The sequence below is a fragment of the Cantharellus anzutake genome (assembly GCF_015039405.1).
Source record: "Cantharellus anzutake strain C23 chromosome Unknown EI90scaffold_39, whole genome shotgun sequence".
NCBI classification, from domain to species: Eukaryota; Fungi; Basidiomycota; class Agaricomycetes; order Cantharellales; family Hydnaceae; genus Cantharellus; species Cantharellus anzutake.
The window spans coordinates 699,314-718,057 of record NW_024066989.1 but is presented as its reverse complement, the minus strand read 5'-3'; the positions used below and the strand labels follow the sequence as shown (position 1 = coordinate 718,057).

At 48.9% G+C, this 18,744-nt stretch overlaps 10 protein-coding genes across 10 annotated transcripts; 3 read left to right on the top strand and 7 right to left on the bottom strand.

Moving 5' to 3' along the window:
• Nucleotides 1–2,055: 2,055 nt before the first annotated feature.
• On the bottom strand, nucleotides 2,056–2,814 carry EI90DRAFT_2927460 (uncharacterized protein; the record flags this gene model as incomplete). The annotated part of the gene is made up of 3 exons (XM_039054940.1): nucleotides 2,056–2,235; nucleotides 2,379–2,627; nucleotides 2,695–2,814. The coding sequence occupies 3 exons, from the start codon at nucleotides 2,812–2,814 to the stop codon at nucleotides 2,056–2,058; spliced, it is 549 nt and encodes a 182-aa protein (XP_038913797.1).
• A 410-nt stretch (nucleotides 2,815–3,224) lies between these two features.
• On the bottom strand, nucleotides 3,225–3,970 carry EI90DRAFT_3126808 (uncharacterized protein; the record flags this gene model as incomplete). Its single annotated transcript, XM_039063949.1, has 2 exons — nucleotides 3,225–3,606; nucleotides 3,657–3,970. The coding sequence occupies 2 exons, from the start codon at nucleotides 3,968–3,970 to the stop codon at nucleotides 3,225–3,227; spliced, it is 696 nt and encodes a 231-aa protein (XP_038913796.1).
• Nucleotides 3,971–4,880: 910 nt separating this feature from the next.
• EI90DRAFT_3067053 (uncharacterized protein) lies at nucleotides 4,881–5,361 on the top strand (the record flags this gene model as incomplete). Its single annotated transcript, XM_039060996.1, has 2 exons — nucleotides 4,881–4,978; nucleotides 5,143–5,361. A coding segment is annotated over exon 2 (219 nt), but the record flags the coding sequence as incomplete, so codon positions are not given.
• A 28-nt stretch (nucleotides 5,362–5,389) lies between these two features.
• On the top strand, nucleotides 5,390–6,447 carry EI90DRAFT_1684433 (uncharacterized protein). The gene has a single exon (XM_039052035.1). It carries the CDS (start codon nucleotides 5,459–5,461, stop codon nucleotides 6,086–6,088), a length of 630 nt encoding a protein of 209 aa, XP_038913794.1. The 5' UTR covers nucleotides 5,390–5,458; the 3' UTR covers nucleotides 6,089–6,447.
• A 422-nt stretch (nucleotides 6,448–6,869) lies between these two features.
• Nucleotides 6,870–7,911, bottom strand: EI90DRAFT_2974928 (thioredoxin-like protein; the record flags this gene model as incomplete). Its single annotated transcript, XM_039055830.1, has 5 exons — nucleotides 6,870–7,190; nucleotides 7,260–7,406; nucleotides 7,460–7,603; nucleotides 7,680–7,718; nucleotides 7,786–7,911. The coding sequence occupies 5 exons, from the start codon at nucleotides 7,909–7,911 to the stop codon at nucleotides 6,951–6,953; spliced, it is 696 nt and encodes a 231-aa protein (XP_038913793.1). The 3' UTR covers nucleotides 6,870–6,950.
• Nucleotides 7,912–8,468: 557 nt separating this feature from the next.
• EI90DRAFT_3067050 (uncharacterized protein) lies at nucleotides 8,469–10,028 on the bottom strand. Its single transcript, XM_039060995.1, has 10 exons — nucleotides 10,010–10,028; nucleotides 9,854–9,955; nucleotides 9,719–9,791; nucleotides 9,585–9,655; nucleotides 9,451–9,510; nucleotides 9,352–9,379; nucleotides 9,243–9,287; nucleotides 9,128–9,165; nucleotides 8,959–9,046; nucleotides 8,469–8,875 (listed from the first exon to the last, which is right to left on the bottom strand). The coding sequence occupies exons 4-10, from the start codon at nucleotides 9,623–9,625 to the stop codon at nucleotides 8,780–8,782; spliced, it is 396 nt and encodes a 131-aa protein (XP_038913792.1). The 5' UTR covers nucleotides 9,626–9,655; nucleotides 9,719–9,791; nucleotides 9,854–9,955; nucleotides 10,010–10,028; the 3' UTR covers nucleotides 8,469–8,779.
• EI90DRAFT_1684475 (uncharacterized protein) lies at nucleotides 9,296–10,859 on the bottom strand. The gene is made up of 12 exons (XM_039052036.1): nucleotides 10,813–10,859; nucleotides 10,603–10,670; nucleotides 10,532–10,542; nucleotides 10,399–10,470; nucleotides 10,322–10,349; nucleotides 10,206–10,257; nucleotides 10,010–10,051; nucleotides 9,944–9,955; nucleotides 9,856–9,869; nucleotides 9,719–9,791; nucleotides 9,585–9,655; nucleotides 9,296–9,510 (listed from the first exon to the last, which is right to left on the bottom strand). The coding sequence occupies exons 2-11, from the start codon at nucleotides 10,603–10,605 to the stop codon at nucleotides 9,609–9,611; spliced, it is 354 nt and encodes a 117-aa protein (XP_038913791.1). The 5' UTR covers nucleotides 10,606–10,670; nucleotides 10,813–10,859; the 3' UTR covers nucleotides 9,296–9,510; nucleotides 9,585–9,608.
• A 3,021-nt stretch (nucleotides 10,860–13,880) lies between these two features.
• Nucleotides 13,881–14,632, top strand: EI90DRAFT_3067039 (uncharacterized protein). The gene is made up of 2 exons (XM_039060994.1): nucleotides 13,881–14,457; nucleotides 14,519–14,632. The coding sequence occupies exons 1-2, from the start codon at nucleotides 14,326–14,328 to the stop codon at nucleotides 14,609–14,611; spliced, it is 225 nt and encodes a 74-aa protein (XP_038913790.1). The 5' UTR covers nucleotides 13,881–14,325; the 3' UTR covers nucleotides 14,612–14,632.
• Nucleotides 14,633–15,179: 547 nt separating this feature from the next.
• EI90DRAFT_3067037 (uncharacterized protein) lies at nucleotides 15,180–15,580 on the bottom strand. Its single transcript, XM_039060993.1, has 2 exons — nucleotides 15,558–15,580; nucleotides 15,180–15,494 (listed from the first exon to the last, which is right to left on the bottom strand). The coding sequence occupies exons 1-2, from the start codon at nucleotides 15,571–15,573 to the stop codon at nucleotides 15,223–15,225; spliced, it is 288 nt and encodes a 95-aa protein (XP_038913789.1). The 5' UTR covers nucleotides 15,574–15,580; the 3' UTR covers nucleotides 15,180–15,222.
• A 340-nt stretch (nucleotides 15,581–15,920) lies between these two features.
• On the bottom strand, nucleotides 15,921–17,963 carry EI90DRAFT_3290868 (uncharacterized protein; the record flags this gene model as incomplete). Its single annotated transcript, XM_039067247.1, has 18 exons — nucleotides 15,921–15,965; nucleotides 16,061–16,180; nucleotides 16,246–16,333; nucleotides 16,405–16,442; nucleotides 16,506–16,550; nucleotides 16,603–16,630; nucleotides 16,690–16,749; nucleotides 16,798–16,941; nucleotides 17,006–17,021; nucleotides 17,088–17,099; nucleotides 17,158–17,182; nucleotides 17,237–17,268; nucleotides 17,323–17,374; nucleotides 17,430–17,457; nucleotides 17,510–17,581; nucleotides 17,636–17,656; nucleotides 17,733–17,825; nucleotides 17,911–17,963. 17 exons carry the CDS (start codon nucleotides 17,961–17,963, stop codon nucleotides 16,070–16,072), a joined length of 918 nt encoding a protein of 305 aa, XP_038913788.1. The 3' UTR covers nucleotides 15,921–15,965; nucleotides 16,061–16,069.
• Nucleotides 17,964–18,744: the final 781 nt, after the last annotated feature.

Here is an 18,744-nt window from a genome sequence, read left to right as displayed (position 1 = left end):
ACAATTTTTGGGAAGAACATCATCCAAGTTGCGAACGAACATAGAACAAACAGTCATCGATCCAGCCCGCTACCTCTACGCCTTCCGTGCGGGATGACACGGCTACCATGAGAGATCATGTTTCCTATCACGATCCCAACCAAGGCGGCTAACCCACTGGCTCGAACGACATCTATCCATCTGATCAAACTTCTTGAAGGAAACGCACTGTCCAAATCATTGGTATACCCATTCAACGAGGGACTTTTGAGGGACTTTGGACACAGTAACCTCGTGAGAACTCGTGATTCAAGTCCAACATTGCAAAGGGTATTACATAGGTGTGCGCAGATCAAGTCAACATGATGCCCAACAATATACACACAGAAAAAGGATTCTTGCAGTCCATCTGCTACATAACCAAGCTTCCAACCTCCATTCCCGTGCCCAAAATCAGTCATTGGGATCTGGCGATTCACTCATCTGCATCGAGGATGATCTAGAGTAACCCGCCTCAGAAGCAGCTTCCGTCCGATCAACCATCTCCTCAGTCGCAACCTGGTCATCCAGAGGTTTGTGGGTATCCAATCTCGAACCTAAATATTCAGCTTCCGCCTTGACCGGATCAGGCTCCTGTGTGGCTCTGTGAGTGTCCAGCCTCGCCCCATCAACATCCAATACCGGCTCTTGAGATGCAGGTTGGTTACTATCCCCGGACTGAGGATTCTCCGCACTAGCGGTGTCGAACGTCCCATTGGACGCCGGATCTACCGGCATTGAGTTCACCGCCACCATCATTACCAGTTGCATCAACTCCTCTTGACCTGGAATATATCCATGAGTCTTTTCGAACGATGCAGCTAAAGATTCCCACGAATCAGGCCTAGAGAAGTCACAAGTGCTGAAATCAAACTCGTTCAAGTTTGGCACACTCAACACTCGCGGATTTAACTGTTGAGCATCCGAACTTGGGAATGAGTTCGGGGAAGGAAGGGAGGCGTCGAATGATGTTGGTATGGGAGCAGGTGCGGGTGACTCCGCATTTGATTCGAAAGTTGGAATGGGCCGACTTTGTTGTTGTTGTGGGCCTCCTCCCCGGCGGCCCCGGCGACCGGAACCCGGCTGCGATCGATACCCGCGATCTCCATCCCCTTCAGCCCGCTGAGAATAGTCATCCATATGACTGCTTGTTTGACCCGACCCTCCATACGAATTAGAACTACGGCTGCGGTATCCATCCTCATTTATATTCCTGCGAGGTGGACTGTATGCCCCCGGCCCACGTAGACGGCCTCCTCTCGTATCCTCACGCCTATTCGGTCTGGGACTGCGAGAACGGCTACTTGAACGTGGCGAACGCTCATTTCTCCCTTGACCGTAACCAGAGGCGACGCCACCACCTCGCCCTCTACGTGGGTCGCGATGGGGTCTATTACCATATTCGCCTCGTTGTTCTGATCCGTAATAATCATCACGGCTGGTTAAGGGAGGATCATCTCGATTCAAGTGACTATCGGTCTGGGACGAGAACCGCGATTGTTTTTTGGGAAAATCATTCTGTTGCCCGTTGGTGGGGAAATTATTTACACCCTCAACAGCCGTGTGATGTGCAAGAGACGTAGACGATAAAGACGATGCGCGAGCGAGAGAGCTCGACGCATTCGTCGAAGGTTGACCTATACCAGGATTGATGCTGCCACCAGTTGCCAATTGCTGAAGTAGAGCAAGTTGGGTCGCGAAAGAGGAATCGGATGTTGCCGAAGTTGGTGATCTGAGCGGAATATCAAAAAATCGAATGAGCGTTACGAGATTACGTCCTTGAAGATCAGGATTACATACGGAGCAGGATTTGGCGTCCCTTGAGCCGCCGCTCCTAACAGTGCCAGTAACGCTGGTGGTAAAACACCAGACTGGTTCGATGCCGGTGTTGGCGCTGCCGGTGGCGTTACTGATTTCACTGCTTCATTCATAGCGGGCGGCATTGCAGAACGTCTCGGATCTGAGACTGCAGAGGTACGATCTGGAACTACCGCAACAAAAACACTCTCAGTCTCTTGCACATCTTGTGAATGGTTACTAGGAGTCTCGAGGAATGCATATTGCATTGATAGGGAATGTACTTGGGAAAACAAAAGGCAAAAGATAAGCACCTTGATCCATAGGAGTCCCCAGTGTAATCTGCGATAGTAGATCCAGTGTTCTTGTTGGAAACGTCCCCGCTTTGATCCATATGTCTAGGACTTTCTTCATCTTATCCTGTAGGTTAAGAATTTGAAAACAACAATGAGATTCAAACGAGCGCGTGGGGGACGAAGACAAAACAAAGACCGCAGCCCCGCGCCTCGCTGACACAGGAACCCAGCATGTCGACGACGCGGTGCTTTGATACGAGTACCCACCTTCATTTCAGGGAAATCAGTGATACTGATCAGGTCTCTAAAAAGCCCTTCTAAGACGCCTTCTAATTTCAGTAGGAATGAAGCGGCATTGGGTTTCCCCTGCTGAGACGGGGGAGAAAGTTTCCCTTTAGTAACCAGCGTCTTGGCTGTACGAGCTAGAGCATCAAAGACATAGAGACTAGAGAGTTTTTGCCACGACTGAAGAGTTTTATGCGTTCGATACATTGCAGAAACCATCTGGGCATCGATCTGACCAGTTTGGGACGGGCGATGAGCACTAAGATTTTTCATGAAAGAACCGTCGCCATGAACGTACATCCATATGGCTCGCAGAGAATTCAGACAATTTCGCCATCTTGGATGCCGAGAGCCTTTTGCTCAACACGACCTCTTTGAGTAATGATTCAAACTCCTGCAAAACGAAATGAGTGCGCATACTTGGAGAGTGAGTTGTCTTCTTTACCTCCGCGGGTGTTGCCATTGGCGCACAGACGCTGCAAGTTCCCTGGAACTATTTGGGTCAGAGGAGAGAGGTAGAAGCAACCTGGATATCAATGGATCTGCATCCGAAGGGCACGTGCCACAACTGACCCGTGGGCAAGGAGTTGTCTTCCATTGTCTGTGCGATTCCTGGGAATGGCTAAATAATCACAACTATTATTCGAGGCGTACGAACTTGCATAGAATACAGAATGAATCTAAAGTTCTCGCACAAAACGCACAATTGCTTCTACAAGACACAAAGGTGGAAGGCACACAGGCAAAAGCATCCCATATCATTCCGTTTCAATTTGCTTGACCCAAGACTTGAGCAAACGGATCAACAGTCAGAGCTTGGTGAAAATGTTAAGCCTGAGATCTTTTCCCATTCAGGCGGGCACGACGGCAGAGTCCAGGCGAGCCAGCTCGATCGGGGAATAGCCTCTGTCTTCTCCTGTATAGTTTCTCATTCGACGTCGGTGTTGGTAGACTTTCTTCGAGCCCACCACAACGCCCATCACGCTCCATCCACGGCCTCTTTCGACTGAAACTACGTAGTTGCGGCGTTTTACCCGAGTACGGCCACACACCCTCGTAGGCGAGGTCATCATCTGGACAGAGAACCTCTCCCATTACGTCTTTCGGAATCCATTCCAAGATTTTCCCAGCCGTGTAAAATTTTTGATCGGCAATATCGCTTTCAGGAGGGGGTGATAAGGCAAACGAAGACCACTCAAAGAAGGGGAGTCTGCTGGGGCGCATGTCAGTTGAACTGGGGTGCGTTAAGAGGCTACTGACTGCGAATAGCGCCGATGGAATGGATCAGGGGCATCATCTTGTTTTATCTCATCAAAGGAAGACCTTTCAAGCCCGTCGCCTTCAAGATATTCATCGGCCTGGGTCTCTTCCGCATCATTAGATGCCATCGCAAGATCGTCGTTGTCTTCCATTAAACCGGACGCAGCTGAAGCACCTGTGCATATCCCGTCTTTCCTATCAGGAGTTAAGGCAACTAGAGTGATTCCTTCTGCATCGTCACACTTCACTTCCATGTCTGAAAGAGCTGGAGAACCGATGGTTAAAGGCGCAGGTTGTTGCATCAGGGGCGGCATGGATATCGGAGGAAGCCCGCAAATAAAGTGATAGAGACGATGAAATATGGACCTCGCAGAACAGCAGATGGGTCTTGCAGATGGAAAGTGACATCTGTCACTGTCGAGGACGAATTTGTGCAAGGGACGATGGCGCCCAAACTGAACAGATGACTTCACCCATCGGGCATCAAAAATCTAAAGGGCGTACACGCCATCCATGCGCCCGTATATTAGTTCGTAATAACTTACGACTATAAGAGGCCGTTCACGGAAAATCCTGGCAACAGAGAACAATAAGCGGTTCCGTGACATCCCGCACAGGATATACCTGTACGCGGCCGAATCCCCGGGGCCATCGCAAAAGAAGTGAGTAACCCTCAGTTGTTGAGATGCTCGGTGTTGCCACACCGCACCGCCGTTCAGCGTCCATATCTTCTGATAGCCCACTGAGGCGCTTGAGAACCAGCCTACGAGCCCTGAAAACATTAGATTTTCGCCCGTTTCGTGCATTTTGAGGGTTCGGCGTAGTGCTGTCGGAAAAGCGAAGCCACCCTGATATTAACGAATATTAGCGGACAGTTAATCAAAGTACTTTATGTGGACACCCGCTTGGATCACGCGTTCGCGGGAATTGCCCTTGTGCTTCTTTCTTCCTGTTGCTCCTCAAAAACATCCCCACTCGTTTTCTTTGACGCAAACGTCAACCTACGCTCTTTCATCGCAGCATCCAAGATGTCTCAGCAGGGTCACAGGCAACGTATGCAGCGCCTTCGTCGCGGTACCAATGCGACAGATTCCTCTGTTTCGTCCCCACCTCCCAGCTCAAGTCCCAGTGAGTGTCTGAACCGATACCACCTCAGTGTCCTCTCGTATTCATGCACACGCACCTTCCTCTAGGCCCTGCTAACCCCTCTACGACGAGGCCTACATCTACTCCACCTAGGACGACTTCCTCTCCCACCACATCAGCAAAGGAGACAACGACCAAATCTCCTCCCACCTCCACTGCGACTACCGCTAGTTCTGGTACTTCGACTCCGTCTTCTTTCACGAGTCGGGATTCGCAGTCTCAATCCTCGTCGCCATCCGGCTCTAGTGCTACCCCGACTTCGTCGTCAACGAACTCTGATTCGTCTGCGAACACTTCGTCGTCAACGAGCCTGGCCACTAGCAACTCCCGGCCAACGACAATGACGAACTACGTCGGGTCATTGACCACATTTTCTCTGGGACCCTCCAGCTTTTCTGTGTCCGAAATATCTACGATTACATACGAAGGCGGTGCAACTCCCACCAAGGCCTCAGGTCTTAGCTCTAAGAAGCAAAGTTTATCCGCCGGTGCCATCTTCGGTATCATAATGGCTGTTCTTATTGGAATTGCAGCCGCCTTCTTTCTCAATGCCTGCATCGTGAGTTTCTCGCGCTTTCTATTGTCGTAACCGCTGCCAACACACTTGTGCTTATCTTATGTAGCGTCGTAGAATTAGACGCGCGCACCGTCGTCAAATGCGCCATAGGGACCGTCTTGCCCGTCAATCTGTTCACATTCCGGATGAGCCCGCTCTTGTTATGGGCACTCGTAATGCGTTGGCGCTTGCCCGGGCTAACATGGGCCATAATGGGATTTCCACCCCCCCACCCGCCATCCAAGTGACGGAGCAAAATGAGAACAGGCCTTATACCGATAATCCTCAGACCACTGAGCAAGATCAGTATGGTTCCACCCATGGAGAAGCTTATCCTGATTATTATAACACGGCGGTGCAACCCGAGGTGGCGCATGTTCAATTCCAGCATCCATATGCCTATGATGCCAATGGTCCCCCCATCGTATCACGGGAGTTAACCACGAACCCTCCCCAGATGCAGCATCAGTATGCGGACTTAAGTCATGCTCTTTCGAGCCCTCCTCCTGTCCACGCAGCGAACACTGGTAGTCCGTTCTCTGATCCTGTTGAATCTACTTATGCACCCAAGAGGTCCAACTCTGGCGGCCAAAATGGAAATACACAGGACAGGTTTTTCATGGCGCAGTACGCCCAGCCCACACGAACCGGCACGCCGGTTGATCCGAATCCTCAACAGTACTTCACTCCAGGGCAGGGCCACAATGGCGGCAACATGCATGCTGCTTAGAACACCCCGTTTCACACCACGGTCATGATGGGTATTGTGATGAATTTGCTGCGCTGTCTCCTCTGTTTTCCAATCGCCGTTATGAGCCGCGGGACTTGCTCTGCTCGGTTCTCTCTTCACATTTACGTCAGGTCCGATCTGTCTGTAACACAACATTTCCGTTCCTTTATGACTGTGCTATTTATTCGTTGAACGCTCTTACGTGCGACTCGATGTTCCTTTCTATCTGGGGTGCTGCAATGCCGAAGTGGGGGGTATCATTCAGTTACCCACCCTTAAATTTTCCTTCTAACTTGCGGTTTGTGTAATGTCCGTCTCTCCTTCATTCTGATTTACCCACAGTAATGTTTCCTATGCCCGCACGCCTTTTGTAATTGTTTGCGGCCGTATTTGATTTCTCTCCATCTCCTAGTACCTGTTCTCATTCTCCGTTTTACGTTACTCTATAACTTCATGTACCATTGTTGCACTTCGTCAGGCGGTCCTGGAACAATGGTGCTCTAGTGGGGCCATTCAGGCGATGCTGGCTCCGTTCAATCCAAGTGTTGCCTTTGCAACTCTGTTCGGTTTTGTCATAATAGTGCAGATTCTTCCCATCAAGGTTGTTTTGGGCATTCTCGTCCCTCGATGCAATGTGGACGTTGCCATTTGAGATTTGATGATAAATGTAACTGATACATGCATGTGGTAATAGGGTATGATCCATCAAGGAATTGAGACTATAATTCATCCTTAGTGTCTTCCGGACCTTGTAGTCCCTTGAAGAACTGGGAGAGGGGCTCGAATTTCAATTTCCCTACCGAACGTGCAGGATGGAGAAAGGCAAACGGGTGTCAGTTCACATTTAAGGGTGAAGAGTTGCTCATAACAAGGACTTACCATCATAAAGCGTGGGTTTCTTTGCACCTTTCTTCCAGATTGCAACCTTCGATTTGATGTCTAACTCCCACTCGCCTAGTCCTAGGGATTTCGTTATGGACCCAGACTCGTCTTTGGTGGCACCAAATGAGATGTCCTTGTAGAAACGTGAACCGAGGACCTTCCATAGGACTGGAATCTTGGATTGGGTTGTCAGGAGGAGCGCACGGGGTTCAGTAATGTCCTGAGTATGTAAAAGAGGATTAACCAAAAAAAGGATGAAAAAAAAAGGATGGGGAGCAGAAGGCATTACCTTATCGGACCACTTGTTAACCGCGTCAATGGATTTCAGCGTCGTAACGCGTGCAGGCACTTCACTACCAGCCCAGCTGGCGATGCTCGCTGCCGTTCGCTCGCCATGATAATCGTGAGACGCGCCCTTCAACCCCCTTGGAAAAGACTGAAATTATACATTAAAACAGAACCCCCGATCATAGATGAATCAATTCGTACCTTGACCGTTGGGAAACCCTTGACACCTTGTTCAGCGCATAAACGTTTATTCTCGTCCGCGTCGCAGTCGACGGCATAAAAGTCGATTAACGGAGAGAGTGACTGGGCTGCTTTGGAGTATTCTGGACTCAAATTTTTACAATGCTGAGAGAACAGATCGGAATTCCACATCGCGTCAACCATCCGATGGCGCATTGGATGGGGAAAATCTAAAGCTTACTCCACACCATGGAGCGACAAACGCTACCACAGAAGTCTTCTAATTTGGAGAGACTACAGTCAGGAAAATCGCGTTCACGCGGTCTGTAGGTGACGTTGACACGAACTTCATCTTTCAGTGTCTTACGAAATACAGTGTCCTGAAGCATCTTTACTGGCCCTCCAGGAGGGAAAATACCAGCAGACACAAGAACTGGAAGGACCAGAGAGAGCGCTAAAGCCTGGGCGAGCATATCAGAGCAAGTTCGCGGCGCAAATGACGAGTATTAGTAAGGACCACAAGATTACAGACGTGTCAGTCACGTGGTTAGGGCCAAGGACACCCAACTGATTTCTCACGAGGTGTCAAGAAAGAAACTTGCCTATGCCCCAAGCTTACCCGATGGAAAATTCCAGGAGCAGTTTCGCACCCCGCTCTTGTTGTGAAACAGCAACGCATGACTTATCAACAAACCAAATATACCATAATGATCTTGTGCACGCACGCTAAGTCGGTGAAACACCGGACAACTGATGCCCCTCCCTGACGATGTTATGGATGGATCATTTCGTTATCGTTTTCTGCGTTTCCCTCAGTCCTTATTTATGGTGCACTTTGCTGGAGAACTGAACTTGTTACGACAGTTCTTCGGTAGCAACGCGTTGCACCTGAGGCCCGTATCCTCTACTTTCGCTCCGCCATGTTTCGACGCTGTTGCAAGACATGCATTCGACCAGGAAGTCGTCATTGGGCGGCCGTTTACGTAGGCAACCTTGGTGAAAATGGTCTATATTCTTCAAAGGTATATTGGAAGGGAATGCGTGAGGGGTTCTTGTAGAATTGAGCAGGCATGATGGCTCTCCTGGAAAGCTAATGTGTGTATGCGCTGCCGCAAGATCGACGTGATGTAATGATACACAGGGAGTGTCCAATACATTTGGATGCGTCAGAACAGTATGAACAAATGCGAGTGAATCCAGTGGAGACGAAAGAAAAAATGTTTAGAGCAAATGTTCAAAGAGTAAGCAGGAGAGGTAAACAGCATTGAGTAGCAGATCGACGTTGCATCGATCTTAGGTCATAAAATTCTCATTCAAGGTAGAATAGCAAGTGCGTGTTAATCAAACACGCGGGTGTGTCGATGCTGTCTGATTTGACTCTGGGTTTGAAATCCCACCTCTCGTCCCTTGTACGACTCGCGATATATCCTCCCGTACCTTGGGAAGGGAGAGGATTTTTTTTAGCACACATTCCAGCTCGGAGAAGGGGTTTCGTCGCAACAAATCATGGCATTGCTCACCTTGTCCGGAAGACGAGACAAATGAATTGACTCGCCCACAGAATTCCCTCTGTGGAGCCGCTCTCGTATCGTCGAGCGTGAATGTAGGCTATAAATAGGGATTGTAAGCCAGAAGACGGGAAGTATAGCAGCGGGGTTATGTTCTACGGTGGTATGGATGCGTGCTTACTTGGCTAATAGAGACGCAGTGTAAAGACCCCCGAGTGGCTGAAATGCAGCAGTAAAATGCTTCAGTTTACTCCAGAAGCCAAAACCACTAGATGAACGAAAAGGAAATCGCATACCAAGATAAAACACTCGTGAACAAAATGGAAACCGTAAAAAGCGAACTGCGTAAACAAACACAACGTGTCAGCTCTCGGGTCCGTTCATATGAGATGCCAGCCCACGGACAGCAAACATGATTGCCATAGCTGCCAGGCTAAATGGGGCGAAAACGGCATGGAGGCTCAGCTGCTTCACTAACTACCGCAATCTCGTACCAGCACGTACCTAGTTAATAAACCCGTGTTAACGGCATATATCGTTAAAAATCGTACGACCGAGTCCGTACTGCAGTAAATCCACCAATTAAAGAATTGAAACATTAGAGTCTAACAGGGAGGCGCGGGGGCAGCTTCACCCACCGAGGAAATCCTGTCCGCATCCTCCTAAGGTACAGTGACATCGAGGCAGCAATGAGAAGGTCCGAGGCTGCCTATTATTGCGTTGGTATATGCATTCGTCAAATTTACCACTGTAAATCATTGTAAACACATACCTCTATCGTGAGCCACGCGATGATGAGTGGCCGGGTTGAATGTACAATACTTCCGATCCCATGCGAGATATTCCTGAGGACGATGACGGTTATTTCGACGGCAACAACACTAGGCAATGAGGAAGTTGAGCCCACGCTCTAATCCAAATTACTGGTAAGAAGGATGAAGGATGAAGTCTAAGATTAATATCGCAATTTTCCCGTCACGATCTGCGAATGCTTTACCGAGGCCTGTGCCTGATTGGGTGAAACATGGTTATCAACCAATCAATTTGAAAATATTACACTCACTGAGTTGCGCGATCGTCATGACGATCTTAGTAAACACGGTTACTAGTACGATATGCATGAGATATTGCAAGCAGAAGAGAGCACACACCACCACTGAAGGTAACCACGACGACTTTGCGACTGCAGTCGAAAAGGGTGGACTCGTCACTTCTTACGCCGCAAGCGATTCATAGGCGTTAGAGAAATGGTGACTCACTTTGACGCAGCCGATAAGCGAAGAAGAATTGGACAATGACCGAGCATATGACCTACGCGTGTGGGGGTAAATGAGGTGCCCGTGCCCAGAAACCAGGAGGCATAGAAGAAGCTAACCGTAAGTAACTGGTAGACTGTGTTGATCCTAGCCCAAAGGTTGGTGTTCCGTTTTTTGGAGACAAGGAAGGACGTGCCATTTAGTGGAAGTCAAGGGCCTCCCGAACAACACAATCAATCCACTCCACTCGCTATACGCGGAAACAACACTGACGAAAAACAATGCGAAATAAGCAGGTGAAAGCTGAAGCTTTTTTTCGAATGGCTTACAGGTGGAACATCTGGAGAACCCTGTGCAACGTAAGAGCTTTGTACGAGGATGATTAAAGGTCGAAGCCCACCATAATACTGCGACGATGCTTTTAACGACAATGTGATCATGGGGGAACCGTTGGTAGTATAGGAACGCCTGGACAGAGATGATCCCGAGGAGACTGTCAAACGAAGTACAAGACGAATGCACGGTTTAGACGCGTGCCTCGAAAATATCAGTTTTCTTGTCGCTGGATCCATGTAAGACAGAACGTACACGGAGCTGAGAATCTGCCTACGAGGTAGCCCCCATAAAGGTTTTCGAGTGGAGACATGGCCATCTTGAGAAGGCTACCGGCAAGAAGTGTGCTGTTCCCCTACAGAGCAAAGATATCTTAATGCTGGCCTCTACTGCTGGTTCCCTCACCCCAACATTTGTATTGGGATAAAGGAAGCCCCTCCCTTCGTCTTGGGCAGTCACGGGCGGCTTCTTAGAATGAATCGATTTCCCAACCGCGTACCTTATCGCGGCATTGTATACATGGCCACGCTGGAGCAATCTATGGCCTATACAATTTGGATGCGAAGCTTTGCGAGAAAATATGCATGGCTCTATAAGTAGCTGCCCTCGATGGTTGTACACGACGCTTGTTTCTGGTGTGGGAAAGCAGATATCTGTGTCTGTTGTCAGTGCTTTTTCTCACGGTTGGCGTGCATCGTTTCAACCGCTTCCAAGCCTTCTTATAAGCACAGACAGAAGCTCCCAAACCATAAAGCAAGGGGTTCATCGTGGGTTAGACACCCTAATTTTAGCCGCCACGGTTACTCACGATCACTTCAATTACCATGTTGCTGCGTGTGTTTTGTCGGGGAGCATCGCCGGGACATCTCGTAGGATTTCCGAGATGTCCCTCACGGTGATCGCCATCTATGTTCTACGCCAGAATCAGTCATTTTCAAGCGGGTATCGCCACACCTCAGGCGATTGTGCTGTACATATAGGCAGGTGACCAAGCCCAGCATACCCTCAGCTCAAGCGCACATATTCAGACTGAATTCGGTTCTAAACTAGGGATTGATCGACACTCGTGCTGGATTCCCCGGTGGCTGGGATCTCAATTGGGACAACTTATTTTGCGGACAATTTAAGCGGATATCATACCTCACTGATCAATTCAACTAGGTATGTAAAGGTTTTTCCCTTGTAGCAGTCCCAACAGGCATTGTAAATCGATACTTGGAGCTTGAAAAGCCAAAACAGGTTGTCCTCAAGCTCTTACTCAATATGTAACTGTATGATTCGATGTCCCAGAGCAAATGAATTAAATTACCTCTAGAGAATCACGTGCTCAAGTCCACGGCAGAAATATTTGCCTAGAAAAAACAGCTCCCTGAAAATAAAGCCTCAAACACACTACTCCCGTACCACTTCTAAGTTGTACCATGTACATATCCCAATAGGTTGCGACAGTTAATGTGAGTGTATTTACTTTCTGAATGGTGACGAGTCATAATCTCAGCTTCGGAGGTGACTCTAGCATAAGGGTGATGTGCCTGATGTGCCAGACACGAGGATCTCACACGATGACAATCAACATCAGGAGACTCCGGGCAGGCCGGGGCCGGCACCGATAGAGAGGAATTGCCAGTGCCTGCCGAGGCAACGTGGCCTGACCGTGAAGGGTGTTGTTCTGGCAACAACGAAAGCATGGGATGATCACACCCGTGTGACGGCGGTTCATGTCGGAGCACTGCCTGTTAGTCCCTCATCGGGCTTTTGCGGCTTAAGTGTGGCCAAAAGTTTGTACCTGGGACAACGAGAGGATAAACTGTGCAGGCCAAATAATGCAACAAATTTGCAGCTCTAATACAACATAGACACGTGGGGTTTTGAAGTAATGATTGCACCTATATTCAAAGAGGTCGGAGAAATCGTAAGACTGGCCGGGGACACCTGAATGTGAGGGTGAGGGTTAATTGCCTTTGCCGAGTTCCGCTCAAACAATCCACCCAGAACGAATCGCTGGCACGCTCCAAGCCAGTGAAGCCCATCTGCCTCAAGTTGGAGAGTTGTTGGACCCGTGAGGGTAATTTCACTGAGGCTTTAATCAACCAAAGGGGGATTGTCGGCGCGGACTGACGCGTTAAATCACTTTCGCTGGCCAATGGGGTCAAGGGACAGCCACCCTAATCAAGGCCAATAAACACAAGGTGGCAGTAGAACGAGTTAAGTAATTTAATTGTTATCTTGCTGTGACACTAGGCGTCAACATCGGTGGATAGGAGGTAGGAAGAAGGCGCCTCACTTGAGTGCTAACGTAGAACGAGTTTGTTGCAGATCCAAGTCTAACGGCTAAGATGATAAGTACGACATCGGATTATCGACCCCATTTTCGGTTTCTGCCACCCGACATCCAACACGATCGACTCGTCGTGACTCGTCAGGTGGAGAACTTCTTTTCCCAAGAGATGGCGGGGCTTTCGAAGCAGCCTCGTGACACATCTACAATGTCCACCCTACTGGTGATATTTGCGAATCTTTCCGAAACTGGGTTATGGTCGAGTCAGAGTCGAAGTCGCGCCATTCTGTTCTGGGGAATGGGATGTGGTTTGAAACAATTCTTGCTCTAGAAGACAGGATGCATCATCCACAGCAGCCGGAGATGAGTGAGACCAGTGAAACTTGAGTTTTGTGAGAAAACGACGCTGGGGCCGAATTCTTGAGGATGGAATGGGGAGAGGGAGATCGGGATGGCCTTGCATCTGATTCTGCCTGGATCTCTGCCTTTTGAATGGCCCTAGCGATCATTCGTGGTACGAAAATGGAGATGGGCTACGCTAGATTCGCTTCGAATGTCGCTACTGGCTGGATATTAATGCTGGGCGAGTGTCCTCCATCTTCGGAGAGATTGGGGATCAGATCTGTATCGCCGGACAGGAAAGAAGGACTAGGTTGACTGAACGCTGCTGGGGTGGATGTAGGTGAGGGTGATATGCGAGGGAAAGTGAGCCATTCTCGGCATCATGACCGGGTTCCAGTAAGATGGATTGCAAGATGGTTCTGCTGGAGCATCTGAACGAACAGCACCATAAACGCAGAGTCCGCTGTGCTGCGCTTTTTCATTTTGATACGGCATCTGTAGTCGAGCTATCAGTTGGCTGATAAGAGTTTACTAAATTCACACTAACCTATCACAAACTGTTCCCGGCCCTATGAAATGGTAGACCTTCCGGACCCGAACCCCACTTCTCGACAGACCGCCCGTCTTTCAGTCGACCTGGCCTTCCACATTGGCTGCCAGTTCTCTCCTTCACAGGCGCTGGTTTCCGTTGCTTCTGTCTTCCGGTTGAGATCAACAACAGCTACCATGCTGTCAGGACCGCCTTGGGGGGCAAATGCGATATGGGCATCCTTATTTCGGTCTCGTGAGCTTCGAAGTTCGCAACTGCCCGGTGCCAGCCGAAATGGACATGTTGACGTGTGAACCTCTACTTTGGTAGAGGCTGATCCTGCCTACATGGAACCGGCGTCTGAGGGTAGTAGGATATACCAATAACGAAAGGGAACTCTTGCGAGTCCGAGAAGTTTGGTCCGAGGGAATGGGTTGGACGCGGTGGGCAATAGGATGTAGCTGACCATACTTATTCGAGTTGTTGCGTCTATCCCCGAGTCGCGCGCCACTGCGATTGGTGACGAGGACTAGGCGCCTCTATTATAAGTACTGTTGGGTGAGGGCACAGATGAAGGATGCTCTGATAAACGTTGGCGAGATGGGACTAGCACCTCACTAGGAGGTGCGTCTGAATGAGAAATGGGAGGCGAATGTTGCCATGGGTGGGTATTGTGTGTGGGCACGTTGCGTCCGTCGGGTTGGCGGGTCGATTCCAAGGAAGGTCCATCAAGTGGAATACGGGCGATGTGGGTAAGCTGCCTGCTTGGGCCTCTGCGCATCAGTGTGTATCGCATGCAGTATTTCCACTAAAAGAAGAAAGGAGCGAACGCACTCTTGGAAGGCGATCGTGTTCCTGTCTGTTAAAAGCACCCTAGGGAAAGGAGAAAAGAATCATGAATATACGTTTGGATTACCTCTGGATTGAGTAGCTTAACTCTCCAACGTAAGGTGATGGACTTGGAAATTGCAGCGGCATGGAGGAGATGGCGCAGGCCTATGTCTGCTTGGGAGACGGCTGGAGAAGGATTTCACGACATAACCAATGAAACACCCGAGGTCTTTGGTTTGAAGTCGTCCCTTAATACTCCGTCGTCGTCTAAAACGTCTTCATCCCTTGGCGTAACAAGAGAGTACACACATACACGCTTCGAAGCGACGAATTAAAGTTTTAGAGACTGACGGCAGGCACCCAACGTCCAAAAGGATAGCTGGCAGACCATTTCAAACGGCCAGTCAAAATTATGACAAAGTTGAACAATTATGTACATCCCAAGGTCCCGAATGGATTGTGTTGGGACAAGTTAAACAATTCATTTACAAGTTTAAGCAATGGGTTCTTTCTTGTCGCACACGCCGGTCGAGAATTATGCATCGGTGATTCATCAAAAGAAAGGATGCATAAAAAGACGACGCATAATGTCTCACCCCGTACACTGGTCGCTCCACACGATTAGGAGGCGGGACATCATGGTTTGGACCATCTACATCATGGGTGTAATCAGTATGTTGAACTACTGACGGTGAATGACAGAAATATTACTCATGGGTTGGCCACACACCAGGTGTCAGGAAAAGTTGAATCGCTTGACGAAAAGATTCATTGTCAGGAATTTTCAAAGTTCTCCGCAGGTATTCTTCATCGTCTCCAGCATTGAGAACGAGTACAAGTGTCATTTCACCGTTGACGTCGGCGGCAGCGACGTAGCTAAACGCGTCTCGCGGCAGGCATCGGAGGATGGAGCCGACCCATGTGTCTGGGTCATCATTTGGATACCGCTGCCGGATTTTATCCATGTCCACCATGAAGCCTTGGAGGAAGTTGGCTAAACGTAGTTAGTGGATTCGTATCCGGACCAGAGTTTGATCCACACCTTTTACCGTGGTCATCACCTATTACCTTGCTTCCAAGGTCACTTGCATAGTAGCGGGAATTTAATTGTAAAGCATGTTTTGGTCGGAATAAATTCTCCTCACAGGACAAGAACAATGCCTTAACTTTCTCAATTTTTTAGCATTGTGAAATTCTAATCCGACGAAAACATTCTGGTATGCTCTCTTAACAAACTTTAATAATGCCACTTTCTGGGATATGTTGTGTAGAAGGCACAAAACTTCGGGTAATTTTTGTCCCATCTTGAGCTATTTATAAGCTGGCTGAAAGGTCAACATACCCCCCGATGTCAACCACTGTTCAAAAAACAATATGCTATAGAGCCTGAGTTTCTGTATTTATATCACCCAGCCTTGATCTCAACGGACCGTCCAACGCCCAGGTTAACCTATAAAATAGCGATAGGTGTTTGAGATGATGGGGCCGTAGCCAAGGTATGTTATCGGTGCAAGGAGTTTTTGGATGGTTATCCATCAACCTAACCTTACGAAGTCATAGAGGCTGAAGTCCTGCCTGAACCTGACCCCGAGCCGTGGTTCCATCGACACCAGAGGCAGTTGCAGGGGCCTTCCCTTTTGCAGCATGCGATACTCGACGCCTCATCTAGAGATTGGAAATCCGTTCATCGATCAGTCTTCGATCGGGAAGTTAATGGGGATTGACATCACCTCTGGGAGCCGAGAAAAATGAACGGAGTGGATCCCCATTCGATTAGTTGCTTCCAGTCGTTGCCGAATCGTGGAACGCGAATGAAGGCTGGATGGTTTTGATCAGCAGGCGGGTGCTTGTGTCAGCGATAATGAAACGGTGATGTGAGTAAAACGTACTTGGCGAGCAGACTGACGACGTAAACAGCCCCAAGAGGCTGTCACGATAGGATGATGCGTTAGGGGAAATGGGGACGGCGACCATGGTGGGCAAGACACACCAAGACAAGGACCATATAAGCAAAATGGTAACCATAGAATGCGAACTATACTCAAAAGCATGGGCTTCAGCAATGGTCATGCAAGTGATTATCTTACCGCGAACATAATGATCAGTGCTAAAATACTGCCGCAAACAGAGTTCGTTGTGAATGTTCATGATAGTGAACGAGGGGATATTCTTACGCTGTGACGGCTCCTGTGTTGATAGCGTATGCACTCAATGTGGCGATGGCGGAATCAGTACTGTGGAATGGTTAGGCGATAACTAGAAGTCTTCCGATGGTCACTTACCCCCGGAACCCAGTCTTTTGTTTGGATAAGAAGTGCCACATGGATGCAGCGATCAGAATATCGACAACTGCTTCGAGGAGAAGCCAGCTGAGAATGAGTGGGCGAGTTGGCACGACCGCCTGCGGAATTTGATGGAAGAGGCTCCTGTGAAAACGGTGTGCGAGTGGCCGTTAAGATTCGTTTTTGTACTGCTTGTCGTGGCACGCACGACTTGAGACGGGCCGCTGGAGAATTGTTAGTATAGGAGGGGATGATGAGTGCTGTTTAATTCGCATTCTTCACAAACTCACCAAAAGCGACCCCTTTTTTGAAGAGTGGAAGTAATTAACCGATAGCCAATAGATCAGCATGATACCTTACCAAACTGTGCAAGAGTGAGGATTACCTAGTACAGGGTGTCAAAATATTGGGTCAAAGTGATTGGTGAGTATGAACATACCACAAGGATCGAGAGCCAGGTTGAACGACTCACTGGAATGCGATATCAAGTACCAGTTGTTGAGGGTAATGTCAGGATTTACTCACATCGGTAGAAACGACATGCATAATACATTTGGACAATCGCTGCACAAGTAACCTGCATCGGCATATGTGTGAAGAGATATCTTCATTGGAGTGACAGGAACCCTAACTGTGATCGTTTGATGGATGGCTGAGGCCCTGCACATACAAGGTGAGTGACGGTGAAACTTGAATATAAGAAGAAGAATACCAGTCGGAGCGAAGAATCGGGACTCCAAAGTTGCAGATAATTCTGGCGCGGATGACATACAAAGAACACCCTCTGACCAGGGATCACAATTCAAAGAATGGAAAGACAGCGTCGGAGTGTGCTCACGTCTGGAATGCTTGCAGAAGACTGAGAACAACCGAGAGAAAGTGTGCATTGAACCATTAAGAGCGACCAGTCTTCCCGCAGCCGACCGAACACTTACATTAAGAACGCCACTGTTCCCTTAATCAGTAGAGGGTCTGGTTTGAATCGTCTGAAGTACAGGTACGTTTGGATGGTAATGATTCCAAAGAGTCTATTTGGACGAGACAAGAGAGGATGAAGGTGAATCAGTTGCCTGGAAAACCAGCCGAAGCTGTTCAGCGGAGGACAAACATCACGTTGAGTATTGCGCCAGCCATATAACCCCGTATATGTGCTCGAGGGGTGTCATGGGGGGGGTTGGCTAAAGTATGAGAAGGAACGTCCGAACCGTCGTGAGGGTGGGCTGGCTTTTGAGTGACTGGATGTTAAGTTGGCTTTGTGTCCGGTGCGCGAGCGCATTACTCAGACCGGAACCAGAGAGCCGCAGAAATTTCACCAGTTAGAATTGTTGAAATGACTTTGGTTCACTGACGGGCGTTCTTCTGCTCGAAATATCATACAATTGCAAATACTTCCAGTTGGAGGATGCTATTCCCATTTCGGATTGATGGCCCGGTGCAGTGGCAATTCGACTGTGTACTTCGAATCTAGCTAGGCAATATAAAAGACTAGCGAGTTTATCGCTCAGTCCCGTTGTACGTGAACTGAGGGAAGGTTGGGTTGTCCAAAAAATTAGGTTTTTATAGTCAGGCGTTATGAATGCGCACTGACTTTGGCATCGATGTCACCAAGAAAGGCAATAGGCGAAAATCTAAGACGCCACACGACTCAACATCACCAAACGTGAGTTGGTCATAGCGTACGCCATAATACCAAGAACTCTAACAGGCAAGATCCCAGCTTCTGCTAAAGTCTTCGAATCGTGACTATTGGAATAGTAAATCACTGCGTGAGGATGAGGAAAAGGGAACTGGGGGAGAGGATGTGACAGCAGGGATAGACGCGTCGGCTCGAGGCCGCTGGATTCTGAAGCCGTGAGAATCCTTTGGGCCGGAGCAGGCTCTACAATAAAGAGTTCTTGAGAAAATTTGAGCCGGAGGAAACCGGATTTCCAAGGAGCCATGTGGCTT

Bases quoted from the DNA above. Each gene is read 5' to 3' on its own strand.
- EI90DRAFT_1684433 (XM_039052035.1), top strand. From the start codon at position 5,459: ATGCGCCATAGGGACCGTCTTGCCCGTCAATCTGTTCACATTCCGGAT.
- EI90DRAFT_1684475 (XM_039052036.1), bottom strand. The intron at 10,350-10,398 runs GCACGTCCTTCC...CCTTTGGGCTAG, and splicing joins CCCTTGACTTCCACTAAATG to GATCAACACAGTCTACCAGT. The intron at 9,656-9,718 runs GTATGTGTTTAC...ACGCAATAATAG, and splicing joins TCGCGTGGCTCACGATAGAG to GCAGCCTCGGACCTTCTCAT.
- EI90DRAFT_3067039 (XM_039060994.1), top strand. From the start codon at position 14,326: ATGGGAGGCGAATGTTGCCATGGGTGGGTATTGTGTGTGGGCACGTTG. The intron at 14,458-14,518 runs CTGCGCATCAGT...GAGCGAACGCAC, and splicing joins TAAGCTGCCTGCTTGGGCCT to TCTTGGAAGGCGATCGTGTT.
- EI90DRAFT_3067050 (XM_039060995.1), bottom strand. From the start codon at position 9,625: ATGTCACTGTACCTTAGGAGGATGCGGACAGGATTTCCTCG. The intron at 9,380-9,450 runs GTACGTGCTGGT...CGCCCCATTTAG, and splicing joins AACACGGGTTTATTAACTAG to CCTGGCAGCTATGGCAATCA. The intron at 8,876-8,958 runs GTGAGCAATGCC...TCCCTTCCCAAG, and splicing joins TGTCTCGTCTTCCGGACAAG to GTACGGGAGGATATATCGCG.